Here is a 25,596-nt window from a genome sequence, read left to right as displayed (position 1 = left end):
TGTATAACAATGGTGGAGCTGATCTCAAGCCTTCTACGAATGATGAGTCCAATTTAATATATCAAATAAGGTATTTACAGCTTTTTACCAGTGAACACTCCCCCAACCCCCTTCGGCGACCCCTAATACATACCCACAGCAGATCAACCTAGTGGTGATGTGCAGTGTTTTAACTTTGCCTGGCTCCACTGGGCATGCATGAGATCTCTCATGCAGCCTGGAGCCCTTCAGCTTCCCCTGCCAGGAACAGAGCTGCCCCAGCCAGGAACAGAGCTGCCCCAGCTGTGGTAATGGTGCAACATCAGCTCAGCCCCAGCCAGGAACAGCGCTGCCCCAGCCAGGAACAGAGCTGCCCCAGCTGTGGTGATGTGGCATTGTCAGCTGCCGTTGTCAAAATCAATAGATGTAGTTTTCGTATTGTGTCACTGACCATGCATACATTACCCCCACATATGGGCATGCTATCTTGTAGGTGGCAGAGCCAATAATGACAGTGGTGCATAGTGCAAACGGCATATAGTGGTAATTACTCCTGTTTTATATGGGGGAGAACAGTGCACATAACATTCATCTATCATTTTATGCAATTTTATTAATTCATTCTTCCTCTTACTGTAGCTGATCCACTTCTCCATTTTTTTTAACTAAATTATGCATAAACCCACTAACAGCTAATTTGTGTTTTGCTGTAGAACAATAATAAGATTTCATAGCTAAAGGGTTACCAAATTCCACTGGCTTTAATGTAAGCACAAAAACTGAGCAGTGCCAATTTAATGAAATGTGTTTGCATAGCCGAGCAGCTGCATGCAAGCCTCTCATCACCAAGTCCAATGCCAGTGGTGTAAAGCAGACTAACTGTGGGGCAGTGAAAACCTGTTCCGTGGAGTGATGAATCAGGCTTCTGGGTTTGGCACATGCGGGTGAACATCGCCCGCTTGACTACATTATGCCATCTGTGCAGTTTGGTGGAGGAGTGAAAATAGTATGGGGCTTTTTAAATGCTTTGGGCAACGCCCCTCATCTCCAGTAAATGGCAAACAATGTTTCAGCATACTAAGACTGAACAATGCTATGCTTCCAGTTTTGTTTAGGGAAGACCCTTATCTATTCCTGTGCCCCAGTACACAAAGCAAGGACTATAAAAGGTGTGATTTGTTGGGTTCAGTGTCGAAGAACCTGACTGGCCTGCACAGAGCCCTGACCTCAACCCCATCAAGCAGCTGTGGTATGAACTGGAATGGAGATTGAAAGCCAGGTCTTCTCATCCATCATGAGTGCCTGGCCTTATAAATGCTGTACAGAATGATAAAAATTTCCACAGAAACACTCCAATATCTTGTGGCAAGCCTTCCAAGGGGAGTGGAAGCTGTTATAGCTGCAAAAGGGGGACAAACTCCATATTTAATTATATGTATTTGAACAGTGTTGTTATAGTCCCTCTTGGTGTAATGCAGAGGTTCCCAAACGCGGTCCTCAAGGCACCCCAACGGTCCAGGTATTAAGTATATCCATGCTTGGCCACAGGTGACTTAATCAGTAGCTTAGTCAGTCTGATTTAACCATCTGTGCTGAGCCATGGATATACCTAAAACCTGTACCGTTGAGGTGCCTTGAGGACCGCATTTGGGAACCTCTGGTGTAATGGTCAAAGGTTTGAATACTTTGGTCCATATAGTTTGAGTTCTCATATTGTATATTGTTATACCTATTTTTGCTATCATCTATAAATAAAGGAACACATTCCTTTCAGTATAGGTACTCCAGGCAATACAATAAACAGGAATTGTTCCCAGGCAACAGTGTAGCATTAAATCCCATAGCACCAAAGTACAATTTGGGGTGGCATTGATACATAGGCCCCAGATCTGCTATTCTAAGCATGCTCTGTGTATACTCTATGAAGGTCGACATACATAGCTTTTGACTGTCAACATTCTCATTGTCAACATAATGCTTGTGTCGACCTTGTGACCCTTTCAACCTTAACCATGTCGACCTATTCCATGTGTCGACCCAAAGCCTGTCGGCATTTAGTGGTGTCGACATTATGACCCATACGCCTCTGTGTGGCCCAGCTATAGTACCACTACTAGCACAGCATGTGTAGGAATCATTTGAATTATTAAAAAATATAACAGAAACAGATTTGATTCACACAGAAGGGAAATACATGATGCTCCTTTAGGACAGAAGCCTAATTTAGATTTTCTTGCAAATTTAATATTAATTTGCTGTTTTATTAAACTTTCATCCTAATCATTTGTTTTGTTTATTGTTCTTTTTCAAACGTGTTCTTTACTGTCCTTGCTATAAAATGAAGTCACTTATTATGTGTTTATTAAATGTGAACTCAAGAGAAATAAACATAGAATCCCTGAGTTTAAACATGTGCTTGTGCAGCTGTTTGTTTTCATTCCCTTCTAAGGACATGTATCCATTAATAAAGCCAATTTCTATATTTTACAAGAACGGGACATATTCGCTATGATTTATCAGCAAAACATAGGAATCATACTTTGCCCTGCCCTGCAGATATTAAACTATTGAATTGACACACCCATAGTATTATTTGTTTGTAACAGGGTCATTAGGTCGACATACATTGGGTGAACCACTGAAGGTCGACAGGCCTTAGCTCGATTAAGACAAAAGTCCGACATGCATAAGGTCAACAGGGTCAAAAGGTCGACAATCATTCGGTTGACATTGGGAAGGTTAACAGTCAAAAGGTCGAAATGGGTTTTTCACCGTTTTTTTTTTGCCATCATGTGTCAACAGGTGGTATTTCATGCCATACCATCCACTAGGGCAGTGGTTCCCAACCCTGGTCCTCAAGTACCCACAACAGTGCACGTTTTCCAGGTCACCCGGAAGGTGCACTCATTATTCAGGCACATTTGAATAGATCACAGGTGGAGCTAATTATCTCACCTGTGATTCTGTGTGGAGACCTGCAAAATGTGCACTGTTGGGGGTACTTGAGGACCAAGGTTGGGAACCACTGCACTAGGGCATGGAGGGAGAATAAAATAGTGTGCTGAATGTAGCGAGGCACCATTGCCTAACCATGGCGAGCGCAGCCCACTGATACGGTGTCCATGTCTGCGCATGTGCAAATCCCAACTGTGTAAAGCCACGGCGATTTACTCTACTCACTCGCTGGACAGTTCGCAACATGGACAGAGGTACGGAGCGGACAGTGATGGGGATGGGATCGCCCATGGGCGTCCCCATGAGAACACTGGGCTTTTCCATGGGTACGCGGGTGGGCCAATACCTGTGGGGGGGTGGGCAGCTGATGTCATATGCCATCAGCTGCATCTCCTGTCCTCGTCCAGGCGGCGGCAAATAAAAATCAGTTGAGACTGACTTTTATTTGCGAAGGCAGGAAAAATCATTCCATGGATGTGACCATCAAATGATTTCTCCTGCTAGTGACTTATGCAAGGGGATGTGTTCTCATTACACATCCCCTCGCATGTTTCCGAGGGGAATCAGCGGCATGGGGGGTATCTGGCAGGGCAGCGTCTCTGGTGAGCTCGGTAAGCTGTGTTTCTACTGAGCCAACCAGAATCACTCCCTTAATTGTATTTACGTAAGGTGCTTCTTGCTGCTTTTGCTTACTTTTGTACAGCAGATGCATCCAAAACCGAGACCATCTCTGGACCAGGCCCTCAGTTCATGTTCCGACAAAGTGACAATTGTTCTGCATTATAGAATGTCCAATTTACTGCTTTCATGTTAGAAACAGTCCTCTCGAAGACCTCACAAATGAGGCATAATCTGTTGAAACCTAAACAAAACTAATTATCTTACAACATGTCTTAAAGAAATGATGATATGTTAAATGATATTAAGGCGCGCTAAGATAACCAATGTAGTCTATCTAATCATTATTTATTTACAGTTTCTTACAGTATATAGCGCAGCATATTCCATTCTTTAATAGGTAACCCTGTTCTCGCTCATTGTGATTTTTTTTACATTGACCACTTCTTTAATCCGTTAAAATACATTCTATATGTAATACATTTGGTCTCTGTTGCAAAACAATAAATAAATAATTACATAAATAGATAAAAAAAGATGTATATAAAAAAAAATGAACAGTAGTTGGAAGCTTTGCTGAGAGCTGAGGGGGACAAAAAAGTATTCTTCATTGGGCACTCACATTTATCAGCAACCAATATAACATAACATGTATTAACTTAATTAAATTAAGACTCCAAAATATAACTAAATATGTTATAGTATTGGGGAAAAAAAGACTGTTTGCAATTAATTTTTAATCCATATTACTACGCCACAATTTCTTTATGATAAATGTACAATCACAAATGTTTCCTTTATGGTTTACACACAGTATGCTTTTTTACACCTTCAAGCCGGGTGGCACCTGGTATTTTTTACCCAGCTTCAACCTGGGATTTTTTAGCTGGCTCCAACCCGGGTGCGAGCCAGCTTTTGACCCCTTTCACTCCTGCCTCCCCACCTGGCATAATGGGTGACATCACCAGAGGCAGGTCCTGAGCTGGCGCTAGGAGATGAGAGCATTTCCCTGCGCCAGCTTTTCCATTGCAGTGATGTCAGCAATGTCACATGATTTCAGTGCCCGCCCCCAATTTAGCGGAACGCAACCACCGGAAAGGTAAGTATAGGCTTACTTTTCAGACCAAAAGCTGGAAATAAATCATTCGATGGTCAGTGACCATGCATACACATCCACTTGCATGCTAGTGCAGAGTCGCTTGGTGGGGGAAGTGCATTTGGCAGGGCAGCTTTTACCTGCTCGCTATGCAGCGAATATACGCAGCCTAACGAGCAGGCTTGAATCAGGCCCATTATTAGGTGTGGTTTTCCAGCTCTATTTTAATAGTTTTTGAAAACAAATAAAAAATGTCCATTTATGTTAAACATTGATCCTATGTGTATCTGTAAAAACCAAAATTTAAATCTGTAATTAAACATCAAAGCTCCAAAAAGCAGCAGCATTTGCATCTCCCTCTCTAAGAATTACCTTGGTTTAATGCTTTTTTGTTTTCTCAGATAACTTTGATCATCCTTTAATCTTTCATAGATTTTAACAGCTGAATCCCAGATGAAATAGAAAGACTTTATAGCCTTTGCCAATCTTTCTATTTTACATAGTCACTTATTGATTTGGCGTTAATCTGTGCTTCGTTAGTTGTGTCTGAGAATCTAAGAAGGAAGGCTTTCTTTTGACCTAATAGATACCTTATGGGCCTTGGCTCTGTTTAAAACAGCTGTCATTAAAGTGTGCAATGTAGAGCTAACATATTTCCTATTAATCAGCAATCTAAGGAAAATAGATCGTTTTGGACTAAGCGTAACCCCCGTAATTAAGTTTCTGTAGTAAAGCTGAAGGATTTGTAATCTGTAATAAGAAACGAAGACTTAATAATAAAAAAAACTAATTATTTGACATGTATAAAATGGTCACATCCTTGCCAAATAAGCTTAAACCTAAATCATGAGGCACTATTCCAAAGTTATGCATTGAGTAACGTAGGTTTAGCAGGTGTTCCTCTTTCTGTAGTCTCTAATGTGGACTTTTTTGTACAGACACTAAGTGGTACGTTAATTTAGCACCCTCTAGAAGATAATAGATAGAATCTGATTGGTTGCTTTGGGCAACATCCTATCTTCAATAGAACTCCCATCGTAGTAAATTTAACCCAAAGATTTAGGAGTCAGTTTTATTCTGTGAAGTTGCATTTAAATAATTTGCTTATTGTTTGGTATGGCCATAACATGGGACCCGCTTGCATTCATGATGGAAAAATGTTAGCCAGCAAGCGTGATTTACTAAATAAGTATGTTTAGAAAATTTTGGGATATATTTAAATGCAGAGGCAGCTCCTACCCGATTGTAGGAGGGGTGCTGCCGCTGGCCGAGATGCAGAGAGAACCCCTCTGCTTCCGCCGCTCACCCCCTGATCCCGGCACCTCCCCACCACCGCTCATCCGCTGGTCCTGGCACCCTCCCCCCGATGCCGCTCTTGTGCAGATCCCAGCACCGCCAGAGGGCCAGCATCCCTGCTGCTGGCAGCGATGCTGGTATCTACCCACCACTGTTCACCCGCTGGTACTAGTGCCCGTGCAATACATATGACAGCCACCAGGTTTGGCGCATGTGCAGTATCGGCCTCGGTACTGCACATGCACATACCTCCAGCTTTCTATGTGCTGCTTCGGCTGCAGCCCGTAGAAGCCCCAGCACCAGTACAATGCAGATGACAGGCACTGGGAATGGCGCCTGCACAGTATCAGTCTTGATACTGCGCATGCGCATACCCCAGGTTCTATGGGCTGCTTCTGCTGAAGCCAGTGGGACTGGCAGGTCAGACTTCCAATAGAAAGTCACTGCCAGTCACTGTGAAGCTGGTGCAGTCTCACAGAATGCATCTAGCTTCACTAACACTGAACACAGTGACGGATTTTACCTGGGGGATGCAGTCCTGCAGTCCATAGGGAAAAACCACCACTGCTTAAATGTATATATTTTATTTTATAAATCTGTATAAACAAGTTAGTAATATAACAAGAAATAAATTTACTTTACTTTACTCAAATCTAAAAAATGCCATTTTGTTGGCTATCAGTTCTCATATATTTTAAATAATCAGTACGACAAAGTCGGATAAATCCAAACTTGTACTATTTTGAACTAAGAGCTGTGATTTTCTAATGAAATAACAAAAAGTCTTATACTATGTTCACACTGCTAGTGTTAACTACCTGGCTTTTACCCGGCATTGCAATGCTGGGAACTGCAGCACTGGACCCCTGTTCTCATTGCTAGGCAAATTACTGGGTTAAGCATCTAGTATTTTGTATATGAGTCCAACCTGAGTGTGACCTTTCTAAAACTTAGACCCATTTACACTGCACTACAACATGCATGCTAGCCGTGTTGGATTCCCAGGTCACAGGACCACGGTTAGGTATTTTACACTGAGCCACTCCCGGGTTATCATGGCAATATTAGTTTGTGAATGATTGAATCTGTCCCTAAAGCTGGCCATACATCAGAAAGATCGATCTTAAGATCGATTGTGCTCATGATTGTGTACAATTTCCCTTGAAATCCGCGGCAGTCCTTGGTGGTTTTTGGACACAAAATCTACACACAATCCATCTTACAATCAGTCATACAATCCATCTGCTGTATGATTGTGTACACAAGATGTGCACACAATCTGCATACAATCCATCATACAATCAGTCATACAATCCATCTGATGATTGATTGTATGATTTGTGTACACAAGATGTGCGCACAATCTGCATACAATCCATCTTACAATCAATTGAGATTGTATGATTGGGTACAATATCTTTCTGATGTATGGCCACCTTTAGTCTTAAGGTCCATACACACTGAAAGCAGCTCATTTTTACTGTTTCAGCTGCTTTCATCTCAAAAGCCGCCCAGTGTGTATTGCCCAGCGATGAGTGGTGAATGCTGATACATGCTCCCGCATCATTGCTGGCTGCCGCTGTTCATCTGCTTGTATTACCAAAGATGAGTAACGGGGTGGATGGCTTTCTATAGTGTCCTGCTATGGAAAGCCATCCACCCCCACAAAAAATCTTGGACAGGCAAAAATCACTGTGTGTGTATGTACTGAGCGATTTTCAGCATCAACGCTCTGCGTACACATTGGGCAAAATGTATGTGGTTTGTCAAATACTTAAAATAACTAGCATGGTGTAAATGGCTACCATGGGCCAAATGTAATAGGGTGTAAGAATCAGAAAGGAAGAGCTTTCCAATATTTTTAATGCGGCAATCATTTACACTGAAAAACCAGGTTGATTTTGCCATGTAATTGATTGCAGCTTTAAAAGAAATAGGAAAAATCTCCTAAAATCTCTTACTTTCTGATTCTCACACCCTATTACATTTGGACCCATGTTTAGACATATGCCTTTGTTCATTTTAACTTTTACTATTAATTCTAAAATAAAACTTAATGATTACGACATGTTTTAGTCATGTGAATAAATTAACTAAAGATGCCCATACACTGTACAATTATTGTATGCAATTTGGACTAGATCGCATCGCATTGCAAAACATATGCAATGCGATGCGATCTAGTCCAAATTGCATTCAAGAATTGTACCGCTTATGGGCACCTTTAGATCTATATTTCTTTTATGTTTCTTTTTGTGTTTTTAATTAGATTATTACTGGAAGAGGCTAAATACATACCAAACATCAATGGAAAACTCTTCAAGACACTCTAAAGGCCCCCATACAGTATGCGATTTGGGCACGATTTCACCTGATTCCCATTCAAACCGATGCGCGGTCCCTGCACATCGGATCGGAGATGGGAGGTCGGATGGGCTGCACATAAGATTCGGTAAATCTTTTGTGCAGTCCGGAGCCGGGCGGGGGGTGGCAGTGGGCGGGGGGAATGCCGGCGAGCAGAGAGCCGGGTGGAAGAAGCGGGAGGGGGGATCTCAGCAATTGGCTGTGAGAGGTCTCACACCCATAGTCAGTGGCTGCCCATTCATTAGTATGGGATTTTTTTTATTTAAGTGCACCCACTGTCGCTACCCGGCAGCGGCTTCCCCTGCCCGGCTCCCTCCATGGTCCCCTCTGCTCCCTCTGCGCGACTCTGGTCGATAGCATCCCCCGCCCACTGCCGTCCCCTCACTGGCATCCACCGCCCCCATGTTCCCAATGCCTGCAGCTCCCCAGGAGTTGCAAGTGATAAATCGCATGCGATTTATCACATACAAAACTTGGCACATAAAGTGCCTCATCCAGTGTGACCCCTCCCGGGGAGCTTCCAGGACATTAATGTCCGACTTGTCCTTAGGACAAGTCGGACTAATGTATGGGGACCTTAACAGTCCAGGTTTGTAGGATATCTATTCTTGAACACAGTTGGCTTTATTTACAGATTTAACCATCTATGTTCAAGCAAGAATAACCTAAAACTGAACTTGGTGTTTGGCAAATCTGATCAGTAAGAATATTTAAGTCAATTTGCAGGCAGAAATATGCCTTCATCTAAGCCAAGGAACACAACTATTCATATGCCTTCTCCACCCTGTCTGCTGTAGTTAAATAATAGCATCCCATAAAATTAAATCTCATTGCTCCACTTAAGTAAAATACAATATTAGCTGCTATCATGTGCTCTATGCTGAGTTGGGAGCAAAGCAAAAAAGTTTTAACTTTGCACCTGAACAAATCATGATGCAATATAAGGGTGCAAACACATTTATTATTTTGAAAGTAGGGTAAATAACGTCTGCTTTTGCATATAGCCCACATATATTGGCCAGCTTTAACTTTACACTGCAGTTTGGTACAGTAATAAACAAAAAAAAAACACTGGTTGCACACCCCTAGTTAGAGTCCTGTATTCAGTCCTAGGTCTTTCTTCAGACTGCAGCAAGTTTTTGTCCGATCTTTGTTGTATTTTTTTCTTGCTCCTTCCATCTCGCCCTATGTAAAATTTTCAGTCACCATAACGTAGCAGGGACTGATGTGAATGTTCAAATATTCTCTGTAAAGCGCTGCTGAATATGTGTGCACTATATTAGAAACTGTTAATAAATAAAAAAGTACAGTATATACACTTAACGATCATTACACCAAAAGGGACTGTAAGGGCAATGAATTCAAATAAATATGCTTTAATATGGATCTGTATCCCCTTTTCCAGTTATAGCAGCTTCCATTCTTCTTGGCTGGTTTACCACAAGATTTTGGCGTGTTTCTGTAGGACATTTGTAGCCATTCATTCTGTACAGCATTTATTAGAACTGGTACTGACGTTTGATGTGAAGGCCTGGCTCGCAATCTTTGTATATGCATTGCAAAAAGTGCTCAATGGGGTTGAGGTTAAATTTCTGTGCGGGCCAGTCAAGTTCTTCCACAGAATGTCTTTAAAGTCCTTGCTTTGTGCCCTGGGACACAGTCATGATCGACAGCAAAGGGCCTTCCCCAAACTGTTGGCCACAAAGTTGGAAGCAAAACATTGTTCAAATTGGCTTGGTACTGTATGCTTAAGCTTTAAATTTGGCCTTCCCTGGAGATAAGGAGCCTAGCCCAAACCCTTAAAAACAGTCCCATATTGTTATCCCTCCTCCACAAAACTTCACAGTTGGCATAACTTTTCCTGGCATCCACCAAACCTAGGCTCGCCCATCTGATTGCCAAGCAGATAAGTGTGAATCACCATTCCACATACCACATTTCCAAAGTTCTCTGTCAGTGTGCTTTATGTGAGGCTTGCATGTAACGGCTCGACCATGGAAACCCATTGCATTAAGGGGCTGATTCTGGATCACACGCAGCGAACCAAATTTGGCCCCTACCCCGATGGTCAGGGTTTGCGCATGCAAACTGTAAACGGCTGTGGCGAGTTGCTCACTTCATTGGGCAGTTCGCAGAGGGTAGGGACTGGGCGGTGGCAGCGCCGTGCCATGGGAACGCCCTCTATTTCATGGCCATCCCCATGAAAAAGCTGGGCATTCCCATGGGTACGAGGGTGGGTCAATGACTGCCGGCGGTGGGGGCGGCTGATGTCACATGGCGTTAGTCGCCCGCCCTCTCTTCGTCCCGGCGGCTGCAAATATAAGTCAGTCTCAACTGAGACTGACTTATATTTGCGTAGCTAACCGAGTCAATCAGAATGACCCACCAAGTACATTACCTGCTGCACATTTTTTTGTGCTTACTTTAATAAGGGAGGAATTTTGGAACTCTTCAGCTATGGAATCATCAGAGCGTTGGCAACCTTTACGCACCATGCACCTTAGCAGTTGTTGAACTCAGCGCCCCCCCTCCCCTCAATCACACAGGCCATGGTGTCTCCCCTTCTGTCACACAAGCTCCTGCCCCAGCAACCCCCTCTCCCTTCTATCACACAGGCCCCGGTGTTTCCTCTTCTGTCACACAGGCCAATGCCCTAGAAACCCCCCCCCCCCTCTATCACACAGGATCTGTTGTCCCCCACTCCTCTTATAGATGGTGGAGATGAAGTTGGTATTGAAAGCATCTGTGGAGAAGCGGAAGAGGACACAGGTCTTGCCCACCCCGAGTCCCCAATGAGCAGCTTGAAGAGCAGCTTGTACATTTTCTTGGTCATGGGCCCTGTGTCCTTGTGGCTGCCTCCATCTGGGACCCCCCTTGTCACTAGTGACTGGTGTTTGACAGACTCCTCAGTGCCCGTTTTCATCAGCGACCAGAGATGGTCGCTGATGAAAATGACACACAGCCGGGAGAAGAGGCAGGGGAAGTCGCTGGTCGTAGGAGCATGAATGGAGGCTGAAAACGGGAGCACGCAACCAACGATTTATCGCTGGTGCACACTCCAATCATTGTCAATATGGTCGCTCAGCGACCATATTGCCAGCGATTTATGCCCGTGTGTACGCACCTTTAGTGCTTGATTTTATACACCTGTTGCAACAGGTCTGACTGAAACACCTGAATTCAATAACTAATAGGTGTGGCCAAATACATTTGTCCATATAGTGTAGCTGAGCTGCAGGGTCAATGTGATACATTTGTCAACAACATCATTCACAGACATGTAATTTGCATACTCCTTGTGACCCACTATTGATAAATTGGCTGTTCCCTTGAAGCCTGATATATATATATATATATATTGCCTAGTGTGTACCCAACTTAACATTTTTTTAAAGACTACACAGGATGACAGAAGCTGATAAGTTACTTTGGGCAAGTACCCCACTTCATTACTATCTAACACTTGAAACAATGTAAATTGTAAAGTATCCAGATTATTTTTTGAGCAGTTCAGAGTTTCTCAAATCTCTTCCATGTTCTGTACAAGTGAATTTTCATTTGCAACTGGCCCTTTGCAAGCTTCTCTTGTATAAGGCCAGGGCATTTCTCGCATGGATGCCCAGCTTAGGAGGACTGCCTGTTTAGACATTTGCAGTTGTAAAATATTATTTTCTTTCCTTTAAGATATGAAGATGCTTTAGAGATAGTAAATTCTGAAATTGTACTCTATCATTTTAGAGATTGTTGCTTTTAAATAACCATGTCTTGCAGTTGTCTTGCAGTTGCCTTGAATGTTTTTAGACTGTAGGATCTCTGACAGGCAGGTGTGTTTATTTTGCAATCAATTAAAACCTTCTAATTGTACACAGGTGTTCACCAATCAATTAATGATGTGACCTCTGAAGACAACTGATTGTATCAGGATGTATTTATGTGTACTAAGTGGTGAATAATTATGTAATCAATTATTGTTTGTAGTTTTTTGTAATTAATTAATAAAAGGTGTATAGGTTGTCTTGCTGATTAGTGGAAAGAGTTTTGGAATACTTGAATTTTAATTCTGTGATGTCGGAGAAAAAAAAAGTGAAAATGCTGAAGGAGTTTATAATTTTTCTAGAAAGTATAATATTAGGCAACACTAGAAGGCACGATGGAAAGCAGCATTCTGGAGTACACCATCACTTTTTTTTTTATACATACATACATACCTCCCAACATGACCCTCTCCAGGAGGGACACATTGCTCTGTTCCTGGACTTCCCTCTTAATGTATGATTGCCATCACCTGTTTCACACAGGTTAATTAATAAGAAAGCTGATTCAACACAGGTAATGGCAATTATAAATTAAGGGAGAACTCCAGAAACAGAGCAATGTGTCCCTCCTGAAGAGGGTCATGTTGGGAGGTATGTACATATCATCTGCAGAACATCTGTATATACTGTATCATACCCATGGTTGCCTACCTCACCCTCCAGGGAAGTCCAGGAACAGAGCATTTTCTCCCTGAAGGAGAGGGTCAGGTAGGTAACCATGATCATACCTCTCAACTTGACCCTCTCCAGGAGGGACAGAATGCTCCATTTCTGGACTTTCCTCTTAATTAATGATTACCATCACCCAGAGGCAGAACTCTGGGAGGCAATGGAGTCATCTGCCGCCGGGCTCCTGCTCTCAATGGGGCACCTTTCCTAACCTGCAAGTTTAAATCCATTAAATGAAGGCCATTGAAATTGCTTCTGTGGCTGAATTCTGAAATATATATGTATTCTCTCTCTCTCTCTCTCTCTCTCTCTCTCTCTCTCTCTCTCTCTCTCTCTCTGTGGTTGTGTGTGTGTGTGTATGTGTATATGTGTGTGTGTATGTATGTATATATATATATATATTTTTTTTTTTATTATTATTTTTTCATAACATGGGGGGCACAAATATACATCTTGGCTCTGGGCAACTGGGACAAACTTACGCCACTGCCATCACCTGTTTTAAACAGGTTAAAAGAGAAGAAAGGTGTTTCAGCACAAGTAAGAAAAGTCCAGAAGCAGAGCATTGTGTTCCTCCTGGAGAGGGTCATGTTGGGAGGTATGATGTATATATAAAAGGCTAACTACTCCTCACCTCTATGAAGTGAAGTATTGCCAGGCACCGCTAGAGGCCACTCAATGGACCAAATTACTTCTTATCAGAAAGTGAAAGCAGTTTTTGCAGGGACACTGGTATTTTAGGCTCGCTGGATATGGAGAGAGGGAGCTGTCAAGACAGAGTTTGGAGGTAGGAGCAGATAGTGACTACAGATACATTGCAGAAGCCATAATTTTGCCTGGCATTTTACTAGTAAGAGCATAAGTGTAAATGACGTGAAATGGCAGAGTGCCCATTTTACTAGTGATGTTGGCAGCTGTACAGTCAGCGCCAGACTGATTGAGAAGGGAAGAATAACCCAATGGGTGCAGGGTGTGCAATGCGGGCCACACACCCCCCCCCCCCCCCCCCCCCGCATGGTTAATATGGCCAGTGTGTGTCTGCATAGGCCTGGATCAATGTCTGATGGTTCACCTGATGGGTGCAACTTTTTACACACAATGGCAGATTAGCACATGGCCATCTCGGTGGGACAGCTATTGCCTGTGGCATAAAGATGAAGTAGCTGTTGCACCAACAAAAGCAATCACTACTGCAGTAGCACCACCTCTGAATCAGGCCCAGCATTTTAATCTATACACTACAGTATCACTATAAGTCTTGCATTAAGAACTATGTTGCTATACAATAATGGCATGTATATACAGTATACTTCTAGGGGGCAGTACCAAGTAATACTGAGCATATGACTTTACTCTCTTTCTTTTGAATGTATAGAATGTACATACAGTACATGCACATGTAAACAAATCAATCACATTAACAGAAGTATATTAATTGTATTAATATTAATTAAAAAGTAATAAATCAAATATACCATGCTGATAAATTATGTTATTTTGTAGCATTTGACAGTATTTTTTTGAATAGACATACAAATATTATTATTTATTTCTTTTCTGTTTATTTTGTTAAACAATATTAGATTATTCTTCATATGTCTTACAGCAAAAGCCACAGCTTTCATTGGGAGTACTTCTTGGAAACAAATGCGTAAACTAAAGATTGCTCAATATATTGTTGTTTGGAATTTCCTGGCACAATACCGACATTTATCTGTTTCTTAGCTCTGCCTTTAGATTAATTGTATTGTGTTGTTGCAGTTCTCCTCTGAGCTGTGTAATGTTTTGCTTTACCTTTTTTTTTTTGGTTTTAAGAATATATTTCACTTGCACACAATAAATGCTTTGGTGAGCCTATAGATTATTTCAGAAAACCATTATATTGTTTATTGTTGTTGTATTATATATAATTCCTGCTGTTCACGGGTTTGCACAGAAGTGAATATCAGTTTAGGAAGCCAGACATATACCCCTTTCACATCACAAATGCCAGGTCGCACCCGGGATTTGGACAAGGAGCGACCTGGGCATTTGTGATGATAGCCCCCCACAGAGACCCGGCAATAAGCTGGGCTGCTGACATCAGAAAGGGGGTGGAGAGGAGCGGCGGCACGTTATCGGGGGTGGGGAAGGAGGCAGCGCTTGGAGCTGACGCTGCCTCCTCCCTATAGTGTGAACAGGACCCATGTCTCTCGACCCGGAAATAACCCTTCTTTTAATCCAGGTCAGAATGCCAGGTTGTTGGACCCAGGTAATCTCAAAAGGCCCTTTCACACTGCATGTCGACCCGGCAACAAACCCGGTTATTTGTGTGATGTGAAAGGGGTAATAGAGAGAATCCTGGAATATTGCTGGGTCTTGGCCAAACTACCTGGGAGTGAATGGTTCGACTCAAGATTTTTATTCTTGGGTCACACTTAGAATGCCAGAGCAGGCCCAGCTTATGTTTGAAAGGAGACGATCCAGGTCCCAGGTCTTAGGCGTTAAAAGAGATTTACAGCAAAAAACTAAATTTTTGCTGAGGTGAAAAACCTGGGAAATTCTGAGCAGGGAAATTCCTTCCTTGTTGTATGGCTGAAACATACTTGTCTAATTTTTTTTAATTCCTCTCTGGTAAATATCCAGAGAGGAGAAGCAGGTTGGTGGCAACAGGGATGGGTCTTGGCTAATTACATCATCAGTGTTGTGATTGGAGGGTATTTGTATAGGGTCAGTACTGATTGACAAGATGTGTGGAAATAGAAAATTCTTATTGACTCTACTGTGACTTGTGGTGGCTTGTAGTAGCATTAGAAAAGGAGTTATGGATTGTTATCAACTGTACTATAGTTTAATAAATGGACCAGATGTTTACGGCTTTTGTGTAGTTATGACATTAAAAAAATACTTTAAGTAAAGTTTTCATTCCAATTACACTGTTTTGAGATGCATACAGTAGCATGATTAGTATTTTGCAATACATTGCAGGAGGCAGAAGGAATATGTTATTTGGTTATCCGAACTGTAACCTTTATGCAGGCTTAACATATTTATAACAGAAACAATTGACTCATATGTAAACATTTCATTCTAAAGACGGCATTCCTTTTCCCACAGACCTACTTCTGTCAAACAGCTGTATCCCATTCTTGGATTCAACGGCTAAGAGCTTGGGGTCTCAAACCCTACTGCTTGATGAAGAGAGGGGTCAACTGCTTCTTGGAGGGAAGGATCATATCTACATGCTCAATCTGGTTGATTTAAACAAAAATATGAGAAAGGTCAGTCTGTTTATAACAATAGTGTTTTGACAAATTACTTTTCAAACAATTTGTGTACATTGCAATCACTCCCCTGTGAACACCTTCAGTGGCGTAGCTCTGCTGTGTGTACTATTTGTGCACAGAATGACAGAGAGCTGTTTTAGATGCCAACAGAAATATGTTATTATGGTATAGGGCTCTGGTGCTGCTGCTCCACCTAATCTGAATATGGTTGCCTTATTTATTGTTTATTTATTAACAGTTTCTTATATAGCGCAGCAGATTCCATTGCGTTTTACAATAGGAGACAGCAACAAAACAAACTGGGTATTTACACAGTCAAAGGTATAAAGGCCCTGCTCGCAAGCTTACAATCTATACATTTACATTATTCACTACTAAGAAAATATGTCCACTATTTTACCCTCCTACTATAATATAGTATTAACTGACTTGAGGATAAAAATAATACATGTGACTAATTTTGTTCTATGTATGAATCAGGCCCATTATTTTATACCTCCAGTGGATTTACTGCACTTATATATAAATGCACTCGATATATTCAAATCTAGGTTCATATTTATTTTATTTATTAACAGTTTCTTATATAGCCCATACATATTCCACAGCGCTTTACGGAGAATAGTTGAACATTCACATCAGTCCCTGCCCAAGTGGAGCTTTCAATCTATATTCCCTACCACATGTACATGCACACACAGACTTTCTAGGGTTAATTATGTTTAGAGCCAATTAACCTACCAGTATTTTTTTGGAATGTGAGAAGAAACCAGAAAACCCGGAGGTAACCCACACATGCATGGGGTGAATGTACAAACGCACTTTGGTGCACATTCACAATACAGATTTTTGTATATTTCTGCTACAAAAATGTACTTCAGTCCAACTCTAAATGACCTCATTTATTTTGTCTAAAGCAATACAGTAGAGCCTATGCTTTCCTGGCATACTATACGATCTTCAGCAAGCTACCTCGCAAAAGAAATAAATGGTCACATATCCTGAATCCTATGCAGATACATGTCAAGTGACCACAAATCCAAATTATGATATATCAAAGGGGTTTGTGTTTTCTGACTGACAGACAATATTGCCCAGGTGGCAGAAGAGCAACAAACTTCTGGTTCAGAAATCCTTACAAAAGATGAAAATCAAATCATGAAATGTTTCATTCATCTCCAGCCCTGCGGTAAATACCAATCTGTCAATTTCGTTCTTCATGTGCTGTTCAAACTGAAATACTTTTCAGAACATTTAAATTGAGTTTGCCAGTGTGTAAAACTTGTGTGTGTAGCAAGAACGGGACACCTGCCTCCAGCTATTTTCAGTTGTTCTATATCTGGATCTTCGTAAATCTAGTGTTGTGTTCTATTTGTACTATTAAATATAGATGTCCCTCCTGCATTAAGTATACTTATAGGGCCAAATGCAATATTTAAGTCATGCAGCTATTTTCTAACAGTGATATTTAACCGCATCACTTCAAAAGTTTTCATTGTCTAATGGAAGAGCATATGAAAAAAATTACATTTTACTTTTTAATGATTGACACAATGTCTATGCAAGACTTACAAGCTAGAAACACTGTTAAGAAATCAATACAGGTCCCATAAAATAATAAAAATATTTTATAAAGCCAGTAACAAAATAAATAATTCTAAAATGTACTAAACAATTCTATAAATATATGCAATTATTACAGTGTAGGTGTATACTGTTTACTTTGGTACTTCTTTACTTTCACGGCGCCAGCATGGCGCCGCGCGTCAGAGTCCCCTTGCGGGGCTCGCTTCGCTCGCCCACGCTGCGGGCTCGGTGGCTTGCTACGCTCGCCACGCTAATTAAAATCAACTCCATGCCAACATGGATAGTGGAGGTATGAACTATCCATGTTGGCATGGCGTTAACTTTGTTTATTTAACTTAGTTTGTGGCGAGCGTAACCCGGAAGTAGCGCGACGCCATGCTGGCGCCGTGAAAGTAAAGAAGTACCTTTACTTTAAATATAAAGAAAAAATTACCCAACGGGTAAATCAGGCGCAAAAATTAATATATGTAATATATATGTATTTTATCTATACGGTAAACAGCTCAAAAAAATGCTGCTCCCAAAAAAAGACAAAGTCTTTTTAACCAAGAAAGAAAAATATAAAAAGAGAGAGAGCGCACTGTGTTGATCAAATTTATATTTTTACTAGAATAATGAAAATTCATTTAATACATTATAAAAAAGCAGACAAACAATAAATTACTAAAAATATGTGCAATAAGCACTAGACATTCATTTAAAATCCGACCATGAACCTTATATGATTTAACCAGTAAAATTAGTTAAGCCTTAAGTTGAAGCAGTTCTTAAGGAAGTCAGTGTAATAGTTCCTTTTTTAGCGATATGTGCAGGTGAACTGCTGATAGCTATCAAAGAAGTGGTGCTCCTTTTTTTAGCGATTGTGCAGGTGAACTGCTGATAGATATCAAAGAAGTGGTGCTCCTTAGTGTTAAACGTAATTTTATATTACCATTTGCTTCCTGCGGGTAGGTGCGGCGGTGATCTTATTTCCATGCGGACACCCGCTACTACCGGTGTTGCTCCGATGGTGCGTGAGCCGGTACCGGGAGCAGGCGTCTTAGGACGGGTCTCAGCTGTCTGCTGACAACCAGCGTGGCTCTGATGTGGAGAGAGCTAACGCTGGGAGCTGATGCTGCTGGAGAGTGGACAAAAACCCGGACGATCAGATGATATAGGACGTCTGTGCGCACCTGAGCCGCGGTCACTGGGATGGTACACCTTTAGCTGTTTGTAGGAGCAGTCCAACAGTGGGAAGCACGATGTGAACAATAAGGCAGTCTGGATGGTAATCACGGTCGGAATAGAATACGTCTTGACGCGTTTCTCCGTCCTCCTATTACTGACGGTTTCATCTGATGAAACCGTCAGTAATAGGAGGACGGAGAAACGCGTCAAGACGTATTCTATTCCGACCGTGATTACCATCCAGACTGCCTTATTGTTCACATCGTGCTTCCCACTGTTGGACTGCTCCTACAAACAGCTAAAGGTGTACCATCCCAGTGACCGCGGCTCAGGTGCGCACAGACGTCCTATATCATCTGATCGTCCGGGTTTTTGTCCACTCTCCAGCAGCATCAGCTCCCAGCGTTAGCTCTCTCCACATCAGAGCCACGCTGGTTGTCAGCAGACAGCTGAGACCCGTCCTAAGACGCCTGCTCCCGGTACCGGCTCACGCACCATCGGAGCAACACCGGTAGTAGCGGGTGTCCGCATGGAAATAAGATCACCGCCGCACCTACCCGCAGGAAGCAAATGGTAATATAAAATTACGTTTAACACTAAGGAGCACCACTTCTTTGATATCTATCAGCAGTTCACCTGCACAATCGCTAAAAAAAGGAGCACCACTTCTTTGATAGCTATCAGCAGTTCACCTGCCCATATCGCTAAAAAAGGAACTATTACACTGACTTCCTTAAGAACTGCTTCAACTTAAGGCTTAACTAATTTTACTGGTTAAATCATATAAGGTTCATGGTCGGATTTTAAATGAATGTCTAGTGCTTATTGCACATATTTTTAGTAATTTATTGTTTGTCTGCTTTTTTATAATGTATTAAATGAATTTTCATTATTCTAGTAAAAATATAAATTTGATCAACACAGTGCGCTCTCTCTCTTTTTATATTTTACTTTAAATATAAGCCATTCCAAACCAAGCTATCATCTTCACTTTTAGAATGCAAGAACTGTGCACTGGCCAACAGGTATCTTCTGTATCCTTTTTAGAGTTCAAACATAGAATTACTCCGCACAGCCTATAAGTAGTATAACTGTGAATTTGGGAGTATGGGCAGGATGTCAAACGGTAGTTGCTCAATGGTCCTCTAAGAATTTTTTGGACTGCTAGGATATCTGTATTGAGCCCCTTGGGACCTGGTGCACCCTAGGCCTGCACCTAGGCTGGGAATACACATAGCTTGATAAGGCAGACGTACTTAGCTGCAGATATATGTGAGGTGGAGAATACGTTTAAAATACTGATATTCTTGGCAAGGCAAATTAACTTGACAAGGCAATTTCCCAGAACAAAGAAAATTCCAGAAACACAAGACCAGAATCTAGAACAAGCCCAGTATCTTTGGTTAATGGCAGAAACTATTCAGACAGAAGGTAATCTGAATAGAAGAAGTTAATTTAGCTTGGCAGCCACAGAAGCTTACAGGAACATAAACAGGAGCAGGTATCCTGGAATTCTGACAATTCAAAACATGAAACATTAGTCCAAACAGTTCTTTGGCTTGGCAGATCCAGAAATCATGATCAGGAAACATTCATGATCCAGCACTGAGTTCTAAGAAAAGACTTAATAGGCATCTCTAAGGTGTAGTTCCTGCTGGTAATTAAATCATCAATCAGTCCTAAGAGCAGCACCAATGCTAATGACCAATACTGCAGCTTATATAGCAGGAGCCCAGGCAAACCCTGATGGTGGGAACCCTGCTAGGAGTTTCTCAGCTAATGCAAATGATTGTGCATGCGCAACCAGAAACTTCTACCATCTGTGGATTTTAAGTAGTCTGCCATAACCGTCAACATTAGTATATGCACTGGCATCAACTCTAGGATAGGTGTAAGAGATACGTCAGAAATAGGCTTTCCTTTCCTGTACACATGACACAAAGTTGCACACAGGGGTTTACACACCCATGAAACTCCTGTGATATACCAGGTCATAGTGGGCAGTGTTAGCTACTCCCGTTAATCATTCTCAGAAGAGGTGGCACCAAAATGCCAGATCCTCATTAGTGACAAGAGCCGTGTGCTGTATTGTGAAATTATCTTGCAGCAACCAGTTATTGTCGCTGAGAATCAGCAAGCATTTAGGCACAAGTCCCTGGGGGCAGCTCAGCATCTGTGTAAATGAATGAAAGCTTCCCAGTCAAGACCTCATCCCTTTTTATACTCCTGTGAACTTTGCACACAAGGGGAAAGTGTTGGCTGCACTGGGTCACCCACTCCCACGTGGCCACTGCCTGACACTCCGACAAGTTAGGGTGGTTGCGTGTTATAGTATGTTTCTACCCTGTTTGTTTAATCACTGTTGTTTCCAAGTGCAACGGAATATGCTGCGATATATATAGGAAACTGTTAATAAATGTAAAAATAAATCCATACTAAGAGATCTCTCCAAGTCAGATAAAGGGGGTTATTCAATGTTGGGTCACAACTGTCGAGCTGGCCTGACAGCCATGACCCTGTCCCATTCTCGGTCTGCTCGGCCGAGAATTTGCAGGCGGAATTCAATGTCCCACCTGCAGTGGGACGAGAAGGGGCTTGTCCGGGAGCTGTGGCCAGGAATTGGCAGGAGTGTCAATTCCCAGCCGCTCTCGGCAGAACGAGCCTGACTGCTTGTGAAGTTGGGCTTGTTCTTCTGAGATCCCCTGTTCAATGCTGTTGAATCAATATAATATATGTACCGGGTCGAAAACTAACCACTCAGACCAAAATGGGTAAAGTATGTACATTATCCAGAAACAAGAGAGTGCCTCAACAGAAGTCCAACAAATAGAGAAAGCCCTAATTGTAATATCAGACACCAGAATTTACGATTTTGTTATTGTGCAAAGGCAATATTGCTGATTTTCTCATCTCATTGTATAGATAGATTTGCATTCTGCATACATTTCTATCTCCCTAGTGCTTTATGATTGGCATAACTGGTCACAGCAATACTGTGCACTCTTTGCAATATATGTTTTATTTCATTATGTTATATATATATATTAGATTATCAGAGCTAGATATTTTTCACATTCTTTCTGCCCATAAAAGTGACTTATTTGTTTCACTACATATACTATTCTCTTTATCATACACTTTTAATATCAGTAATGTACAAGGAAGAAACTGTATATCCATTGAAACAAACCTATACTGTAGCTGTATAATCACTGGTGAGTGATTTCAATTAAATGAAATCTAGCATAAGGAATTTGACCTGGAAACTGAGTCTCTCCAATAGACCACACATAGATTAAATAAATAGGACTTGAGCCCATGTAGGAAAAAATAGTACTTGAAATTAAATTTGGCAAACATGCCCATTGTTATATCTATAATATTACAACTGATAAATAAGAATGACGTAAACCTAAGAATTTTTAATACAATCTGCAATTTATTAAATGTAAATATACAATGTAAAAAACAATTATACATGTAAAAATTATACATCTTTAAGTTAAGATTTGTACAAATGCTAAAAGCTTCAGATGGAAAAACATTTGCTGACTTGCCAATTGCGTTGTATCAAAATATTTATGATAGTATCAATTTCCAGTCATCTCAGAGTGGATTGTCTTGTACGCAACTCAGCGGCTCTGCTGATGTGATTTACTGTTTGTTTAATAAACAACTAAGACCATCTTCTACTATATGTCAGAGTCGTTGCTATAATCTTTGATGGCCATAGAAACAAAATCCTTTTCATTGTTACAAACCTTAGCGTGAAGTTAGCAAATCTTATAATAAAAAATGGTCTAGGGCTTTTATTAAAAAGGGAATATTATCTAACTTACTAGCAATGGCTTCTGAATCCTATAGCAATATTCTTCTGCCAGCTATATATTACAGTTTAATGTGTATATGTAACTTATACTTGAGCTAAAAAAAACTGAAAAAAACATTGTTCATTGTATTTAACATGTGAAAAGTCTACAGTATATGGATGGATTCTAATCAAAATCTCATATTTACTAGTATCAGGTATATGCCTGTTTAAAAAGTCCCTTGTACTGTTCTGTATAAACTTGTTTATTTGTATGACTTAACTTTTTGTTTGCTTACTGACCTAATAAATAAATTAAGAAAACATTTGTAGATTGCATGATGTAATAATACAGGCACAATTATAGGTGAAATTTGTGTTGTGCATTTAATAGTTGTATTGTTGGTCCCATTCTGCTTCTATAGTTGAGGACTGCTTAATGTTAAGGTGCATACACACAGTGCAATTTGAAGTCTGAATTCTAATTTTGACTACTGTATATAGTCGAAATCTGAAGAAAAGTTATCACAAATCGCAAAGTGAGTATAGCAGAAAAAAAAATAGACCATTCAGGCAAGCCAATTTGGTACTCTTTACCTAGAACGGCGCCCACGATTGAAATCGTGGTCATCGCGGGTAAAAATCGCGGTGATCGCGGTAATCGCGGGCATCGCGGGTAAAATTGGATGGTCGCGATGCCCGCGATGACCGCGATCACCGCGATTTTCCCATAGGGAACAATGTTAAAAAAGGCTGATTGACCGCGATTTCACTGTTAAATGGCTCAATTGACCCGATTTGGCCATATTAACCCTGAATTAGGCCCAATTAACCCTTAAATGTCCCCAACAATTTTTAACGCCACCCCACGATCCACGCCAACCCGAAGCGTGGCGAGCGCAGCGAGCCCGCGAGGGGCGGCGGTACGCGTCCTCCGACCTTTTCATGCCCTACTATCCACGTCGGCGTGGTGTGGGAATATAATAGTGTGGCGAGCGCAGCGAGCCACCGAGCCCGAAGCGTGGCGAGCGCAGCGAGCCCCGCGAGGGGACGCGGATACCTTCACAGGTAGACGCGTCCCCTCGCGGGCTTCACAGGTGTCCGGGTCGCCACGGACACCTGTGAAGCCCGCGAGGGGACGCGTATAACTGTGAAGGTATCCGCGTCCCCTCGCGGGGCTCGCTGCGCTCGCCACGCTTCGGGCTCGGTGGCTCGCTGCGCTCGCCACACTATTATATTCTCACACCACGCCGACGTGGATAGTAGGGCATGAAAAGGTCGTAGGACGCGTACCGCCGCCCCTCGCGGGCTCGCTTCGCTCGCCACGCTTCGGGTTCGCGTGGATCGTGGGGTGGCGTTAAAATTTTTTGGGGACATTTAAGGGTTAATGGGCTCTGTGGCCCATTTAACATTGATTCCTATGGCAAAATCGGGTTGATTGAGCCATTTAACACTAAAATCGGGTCCATCGCGACTTTTAACATTGTTCCTTATGGGAAATCGTGAGCATCGCGTCGCGGGCATCGCGGGTACGTTTATGGCCGGCCGCGACGCGACCGACGCGATTTTTCAGGTTTAACATGGTTTTCAATGGGAAAATCGCGGGCATCGCGTCGGTCGCGTCGCGGGCAGGCATAAATGTACCCGCGATGCCCGCGACGGGCGCCGTTCTAGGTAAAGAGTACCGCCAATTTTTACTATATTGTATACAATCTATTGTTCTAGTATAGTCAAATAGGTCATATTCAAAATCTCAAGAAAACAATAGTTAATGATGGTTCTAGACTGCGTGGAGTTAAAGGGAAATCGCAAAGTCAAAATCGGCTTTTGGCAAAATCGCACCATGTGTATGCACTTTTAGACTTTGGATACTAGAAGACATAAATGGACCAGAAGATCAATATATTTATAATAGCATGCTGGTATGGGAAAGAGCTGTAGCAATGCTCAAATATCTTGTGGTAGGTGATAGGCATAACCTGTGATCTGCACCAGGATAAACCAGTGTTGCATTACAGCTTACTGGGAAATCTGCAGGTTAACTATATAAGTGATACCACGATCCTACAAAACACAATACAAACATTTACTGTAGGTGCTATCCTAAATATGACTTTTACATACTAAATACTTTTAAGTACAGTATTCTAATTGTATGCCAAAGAAAGCCAACTTTCATGTATAAAACAACAACAGCCTGGCATGTACAGCAAGTGTTCTCATGCCCACCTTGCTTCACTCCCGGTATAAGACGTTTTATTTATTTAACTTTGTCAGTTGAGCTTTCACTACCACTTTACAACTTAGGTTTCATAATCACAATCAAGATTTTAGGCAAATAACTCATCGATTGGTGTATACAAAAAAATTAGAAAAGTGGTTTACATTTCAAAAATGTTATGCTTGGATTGTTCACCAGACATTGGCACAGATAGGTCAGGAAACAGATGTTTTTTGTTACAGTACTGATACATATAGGACTGTCACAACAAATTACTGTAACTTTATAGCGTAGCCTGGAAAAAGGCATTAGTGCCCAGTACAGTATTAAAAAAAATGTAGATCCATCTCTAACTTTTAAAGGTGGAGAAATATAATTTATCTATGTTTTACCGGTATTATTTATTAGGACTGCTATTTAACAATAATGTAACAATATATGTGATATGTCCTACATCCCATACAAAATTAGCCACAGTTCTCTTTAATTGTGGCTAAATTAAGTGATTCATAGCAAATCTCTAGACCCAGAGAACCTTTTTAAAATATCGGCAACTATATTTAGATTTCTGACTACTGTATTTTGTTAAGTTTATTTATGCATTCGTTTGGCCCATGAGATCAAGTCTTAAGGTGCCCATACATGGTACAATTGCAGTGTGCGATGAGATGCAGGTTCCCGTGCACATCCCATCTTACAGCTCAAAAAGTATGTGCTGCACATACTTTTTGAACTACATCAAATCACATTGCATG

At 41.5% G+C, this 25,596-nt stretch overlaps 1 protein-coding gene across 1 annotated transcript in view; it reads left to right on the top strand.

Annotated features, from left to right (window-relative positions):
• Window positions 1–25,596, top strand: part of SEMA3D (semaphorin 3D) — a 206,216-nt gene that overhangs the window by 66,980 nt on the left and 113,640 nt on the right. Inside the window, exon 3 of the mRNA XM_083183086.1 lies at window positions 15,889–16,052. Coding sequence (XP_083039212.1) covers window positions 15,889–16,052 — 164 coding nt within the window. The remainder of the gene's footprint in view (window positions 1–15,888; window positions 16,053–25,596) is intronic.

Source organism: Crinia signifera, chromosome 4 (genome assembly GCF_055691185.1).
Source record: "Crinia signifera chromosome 4, ASM5569118v1, whole genome shotgun sequence".
Classification (NCBI taxonomy): domain Eukaryota; kingdom Metazoa; phylum Chordata; class Amphibia; order Anura; family Myobatrachidae; genus Crinia; species Crinia signifera.
The sequence above is the reverse complement of the archived record's forward strand: the minus strand, read 5'-3'. Positions and strand labels throughout refer to the sequence as shown.